General features: G+C 56.0%; 4 protein-coding genes across 4 annotated transcripts in view; 3 read left to right on the plus strand and 1 right to left on the minus strand.

Annotated features, from left to right (window-relative positions):
- Nucleotides 1-2: 2 nt before the first annotated feature.
- Nucleotides 3-820, plus strand: ACA1_357470 (uncharacterized protein; the record flags this gene model as incomplete). Its single annotated transcript, XM_004352642.1, has 3 exons — nt 3-231; nt 490-540; nt 681-820. 3 exons carry the CDS (start codon nt 3-5, stop codon nt 818-820), a joined length of 420 nt encoding a protein of 139 aa, XP_004352694.1.
- Nucleotides 821-1,060: 240 nt separating this feature from the next.
- Nucleotides 1,061-3,219, plus strand: ACA1_357480 (F-box domain containing protein; the record flags this gene model as incomplete). The annotated part of the gene is made up of 8 exons (XM_004352643.1): nt 1,061-1,470; nt 1,558-1,915; nt 2,025-2,064; nt 2,177-2,374; nt 2,511-2,600; nt 2,678-2,803; nt 2,888-3,018; nt 3,085-3,219. 8 exons carry the CDS (start codon nt 1,061-1,063, stop codon nt 3,217-3,219), a joined length of 1,488 nt encoding a protein of 495 aa, XP_004352695.1.
- Nucleotides 3,220-3,222: 3 nt separating this feature from the next.
- Nucleotides 3,223-4,086, minus strand: ACA1_357490 (Erg28 family protein; the record flags this gene model as incomplete). The annotated part of the gene is made up of 4 exons (XM_004352644.1): nt 3,223-3,438; nt 3,565-3,699; nt 3,808-3,872; nt 3,960-4,086. The coding sequence occupies 4 exons, from the start codon at nt 4,084-4,086 to the stop codon at nt 3,223-3,225; spliced, it is 543 nt and encodes a 180-aa protein (XP_004352696.1).
- Nucleotides 4,087-4,415: 329 nt separating this feature from the next.
- ACA1_357500 (uncharacterized protein) overlaps nt 4,416-5,324 on the plus strand; it is a gene marked incomplete at both ends in the record, with an annotated part of 1,199 nt that continues 290 nt past the window's right edge. The window contains 2 exons of the mRNA XM_004352645.1: nt 4,416-4,699; nt 4,828-5,277. Of these exons, the coding sequence (XP_004352697.1) occupies nt 4,416-4,699; nt 4,828-5,277 (734 nt within the window). The remainder of the gene's footprint in view (nt 4,700-4,827; nt 5,278-5,324) is intronic.

A 5,324-nucleotide genomic window follows, 5' to 3' on the forward strand; every position in this document is an offset into this window, starting at 1 on the left:
AGATGAAGACCGCGCTGCTGGAGCTGGCCGTCACTTTCCCCGCCGAGCTGCTGAAAAGAACGAAGGCCGCCGCGAAAAAGAGCGAAGCCGACGATGATGAGCGAACGGAGGTAGAGCGGAGGGAGAGGTACATCAAGATCAACTACAGGGAGCACTGCCCCAAGACTCCGCTCCTCGAGACGTTGGCGCTGTACGCGCAGGCCGACTTCGTCATCGGACCCCACGGCGCCGGTACGTGGCTGTGATGAATGCGTCCCACAGTGATCGCTGCCCCAGAAGCTCACGGTTTTGTACCGCCCGCCGCCCACCACCACCCACCACCCACCACGATAACAGGTTTCGTGTTCCTGGCGGCGACGAGGCCCGGAGTCCACGTTGTTGAGGTACCACCGTCACAGCCCACCTTCACTTCAGACTTGACATGCCGCGCACACACACTAACCTCCTGCACACACGCACGCCTGCGCCGCCGCACACAGTTCGTGGGAGGCTACGAACAGAACATGATGACCACTGCGCGCCTGGGGTCGGCCTACCACGGTGTGGTTGCTAATTTGACGAAAGAAGGTCCGTACCCGATCCTCGTGCAATATGTGCAGTTCAACAGAAGTAAGACCTAGAGACAAACTGATGTTGGCTGCGCGCACACACGACACACACATCATCAGGTCTTATGAAAGGGTCGGACGGCTTCAACTATGTCGTCAACGTTCCCCACCTAGTAGGACTCGTGACATCTGTTCTCGAATCACGATTCTTGGGCAATTCCCCTGCAAACGCGACCCCGGCAGTCAAGCCAGCTCCAACGCACCAGCGCTGAGGCCACTCATTTTCGTTTGTTTGTTTGTTGGAAACAAAATTCGTTTCTTTACGTTTCTTCTCTTTAATGGTTGAGAAAGTTGGAAGTCCGATATCTGATCAACCAATCATATTCTCCACGTTGGCTGCCCCGACAGCGATGTCGGCAAAGGTGGGAAGCCCGACAGCCCGACTGTTTTGTTCACATTTGTTGACTTCTGCGCCGCAGCCAGAAACCACCTTTCTCACCAACGGACGAGACATGGAACTGATGACCCCTGCGGGACCACGGCTGCCGCCTGAGATGTGGGCGCACATCTTCAGTTTCTTCAGCGCGCGCGACATAGGCCGATTGGCGCTGGTGTGCTCGGCGTGGCGCATCACCAGCGAGAACGACGAGCTGTGGCGCCCCGGGTTCGCCGCCTCGGGTGGGCCTGACCGGGCGGCCTGGCTGGACTTGTGCTGCACCAGCAGCAGAAGGAGAGCAGCAGCAGCAGCGGCTCACGGTGATCTCGGGGACAGGCCGTTAACTAAGAGCCTGTGGGGAGAGCTGGCCCCGGTGGAGGGCAACTGGGCCGGCGGGCTGTGCGACGTCACCGTGACTGGTATGCCCCGAGGGAGGCCCGTAGAGTGCATGGTCATCGACGAGGCACACGGGCGCCTCATCCTGGGGTTCGTCGCGCTCTCAATTGGTGATGATGATGATGATGAAGAAAATGATGATTGTTTGTTTGTTGTTTGTTGTGTTGCGGTGTGCAGAACAAAGGGAGGATCGATGGAACTGCTGGACCTACCAGGGAGCAGGACACATGTGAACGACGACGACGACGACGATGAAGACGAAGAGAACGAAGCCAAGCAACATCGCGCTCGAGGAGCGATGGTCCGGCGCTTGCGCTCGGCCCACAGCGGCCCTGTGCGGACCCTGCAGCTGTCGCCCGACGGTCTCCTCTTGGCGTCGGCAACCGCACGCGCGGCGCACCTGTGGGACGCCAAGGCGCTAGAGAGCCGGCCCGCGCTCAGTGGCGGCGGACCCATCATGGCGTTTGTGCCGCACAGCCCATCTGCCTCAACCAACATCCTTCTCTCTGCCAGCGCCTTTGGCACTACCATGCGGGTACAACCTAACTTTAAGTAGAATATTCAAAATGATATAAGTATTATAGAAATATTATGTAATATTAGTATGATATTATAAAGCGAGTTGCTTGTTGTGAGGTGCACAGGTCTGGGACGCCCATGATGCCAACTTGCTCCATTCCCTAAGTACGGTGCACATCTCCTGTCTTTCCCTCGGTTGGTGGTGTGCGGAGTGGATTGATGAAAAGCAATGAACATCGTCATGGTTGTTGTGACGGTCGGGTTGGTGTGGTGCCAGCTCCTCCGAACACCGAGCCTCTCAGCCTCGCGATAGCCTCTGTCGCGATCGAGCCCACCATTGCTGCGGTGGGCTATGCGAGTGGCGGCATTTGTGTGTTCAGCCTGGAGACCGGCCAGCTCCTACAGCAGCTTCTAGCACACAATGGCTATGTGACCTGCATGCAGCTTCAACCTGGTGTGCTGATCTCAGGCTCAGGTGCGATGGTGGCACTCTTAACATCTCCTCCCCCCCCTTCATCAAAGGACCCATTAATGGTGTTGTGTTGTTGTTGTTGTTGACAACGTGGTGCACACAGTCGACAGGCAGATGATCGACTGGGACCTGCGGACAGGTAAGCCCGCGCAGAAGTTCGACGCCGGGCATGTGAATTCAATCCTCTTGCACGGCCCCGACCAGGAGCAGATCATCAGCGGCAGCGACGGTACAGGCCATCTTCTGAACAATGCCAACTTGGTTGTCGGTCTCTCTCCTTTTCATGTTGACATCCACAACCCAAAGATCGCACGGTGAGGCTCTGGTCTCGTGCCCAGGGCAAGTGCATCCAGACACTCGCCGACGACTCAGTCATGATCCACGCCATGCAGAAGAAGCACTTTGCAACGCAACCTACAGCCATTCTCACAGGTCCGGCCAACCACCAACCTCCCTTTCTTAGACACTCAGCTTCTGCCATCATAGCTTACGGCCCCACCATGTGTGCAATGGTAGGTGAAGGACCTCACATACGGCTCTGGAACCTGGACAGCCAAGGCCTGCGTCACCTCTGGTGCGAGTCCAGGCCAGGCACACAGGACATCAGCTCGCTTGCCGCGACCACCCGTTTCATCGCCGCCGCAACGGTAACCTCCCTTTCGCTTCTCGTGTGTGGGTACTGCGTACAATGTTTTATAAAACAACGCGTGCAGTGGGATGCGCGAGTTGCGCTGTATGACTTCGAGGGAAGCAGCCAGTCAATTCGGCCGAGAGAAGGCCACGGTTCCCACAGCATTGCGGAGGGGCTGACATCGGCCGAAAGATGGCGTGGGCTCGATCGAGTGTAGGCGTCACCCAACTTGGCATGCCACCATTGATGCCACAATGCCACAACCCTCTTGACCCCGACTCTCACGTCGTAAAGGGAAGCAGTCAGAGGAAGAAGCCAGCGTGTATGGGAGAAAGAATGAAGCAACATTCTTGGGGGGGGGGCTTGCAAGTGTGGCTCGTGTGCCCAGTTGTCTTGCGCGCTCAGTGGAAGAACAGCATCCAGACCAGCGAGGTGCCTGTTGCAATTGAACCCGCAATCAAGTGGTGGTGAGCAAGAAGAAGGAAAGAAGCCAACATTGTTGTTTGTTTCGGGTTGCAAGCCCTTTTGGAGAGAAAGAAGGAACGGAGAGCGTGCCGGCGACGATGAAGGGCGGGAGGGCGTGCTTGAACGGCACGGTCTTGGCGACGAAGCACTCGTAGCCGTAGACGCCAAAGGCAACCAGGAAGGTGCCGATGGTGGTCTGGTAGATGGCCTTGTTCGTCGAGTCCATAGCGCACTACGCGAAACGTTTCACCAGAGTTGAAGAAGAACGAAGAAGAAGAACGAACGCGAAACGTCAGGTACGCGGTTGTGGCGGAGAAATAAGGAGAAGGCGCGGCAATACCTGGAGGCGGACGAGGGAAGCGACCAGCGTCCAGGCACCGAACAGGCGGCGAGCAACCGGAGAGACTAGAAATAGAGGAGAAGATGAAGTTGAAGAGATTTTTGCGGGTTTGAAGTCTGTAACATCTCCGGAGGGGGGGGAGGGAGTAAAACCTTCATTCTTGGCGAGAGAGAACTGGCGGTCCTTGAGCGTATTGGTCGAGAGGTACGCCTGCAGCGAGCCAAAGATGCTCAGAGCGGCCACCACCGTCAGCCAGTTCTCCAACGCATTGGCGAACATCTCGATCTCTGCTGTATGACAAAAAAATCAGACAAATAAAACAAAAATCACAAAAAAAAATATCGCGAAAGTTTTGTGGCGACAGACGGTTTAGATTTTTTCGCGCCTTTTTTTTTGAGCGGGGGCTGGGGATGCCAGTGTTGGGTTTGGATAGAGCCAAGCAGCCCCCCGAACGTTCTTAATCCATCTTCGATCGAGGCACAACGACAATTCACGTCTTCTATATCTCATCTCGCCTTGATAGTATCCTATCGAAGTACTTGAAAATATCGAGAGGAAGGGAACAATTTTGAAGGAACACAACTTGACACCATCAAGAGAAGATAGAAATGTCGATGGCACGCAAACTGGTGAAGACGGCGGACAGCCCGTCGTTGTGGAACTACTCCCTCTCGCCCGGTTGGACGCAGGAGACCTCCGAGATTCTGCGATTGGCCATCATCAAGTTCGGATGTGGCAATTGGAAGGCCATCATCGAGTCCAAGTGCCTGCCGGGCAAGACGAGGAGTCAGCTCAACCTCCAGACCCAGAGGATGGTGGGCCAACAGTCCATCGCCCAATTCAAGGGCATACACCTCGACACCCGCGTCGTCTGGAAGGACATCCAGGAGAAGTACGTCTGTCTTCTTTTATCTCTTTTATTTATTTCGCATTTTCCCTTTTTTGTCTTTATATAAATATTCATGTTATTTATTTACACTTCTTGTGTTGCGTGTGTCGTGTCGTGTCGTGTGTGTACAGGCATCGAAACAACCCGAACACGTTCGTGAAGAATGGACTGATCATCAACACGGGCAACAACCAGACCAAGGAGGAGAAGGACAAGCTGCGTCGTGCCAACACTAAGAAGTACAGCCTGCCGCGTAGCGACATCGAGGCCGTCGAGCTGCAGGTGGTCGACATCGAAGACATCGTGGCCGAGGGCAAGGGCAAGCGCCGCCGCCTCAAGGAGCGCAAGGTGCTCGCGCCCGGCGAGGGCGAGAAGCTCAAGGCCCGGCTGCAGGTGCTGCGCGACCGCCTGGCCACGCTTGAGAAGGAGCTCAAGGACCGAGGCGTGCCGCTCACCGAGCCCAAGCGGCCGCGCCTGGGCGCCGTCAGCTCCAGGGCCACAGCTGCGACGAAGCGCAAGCGAGCAATGGCTGATGATGAAGAAGAAGAGGAAGAGGAGGCCGCGTTCGAGATCAACGATGAGTGCTTCGAGGCCTACGACGAAGATGATGATGAAGAAGACGAATTGG

This window comes from Acanthamoeba castellanii (genome assembly GCF_000313135.1).
Source record: "Acanthamoeba castellanii str. Neff unplaced genomic scaffold scf7180000084735, whole genome shotgun sequence".
NCBI classification, from domain to species: Eukaryota; Discosea; order Longamoebia; family Acanthamoebidae; genus Acanthamoeba; species Acanthamoeba castellanii.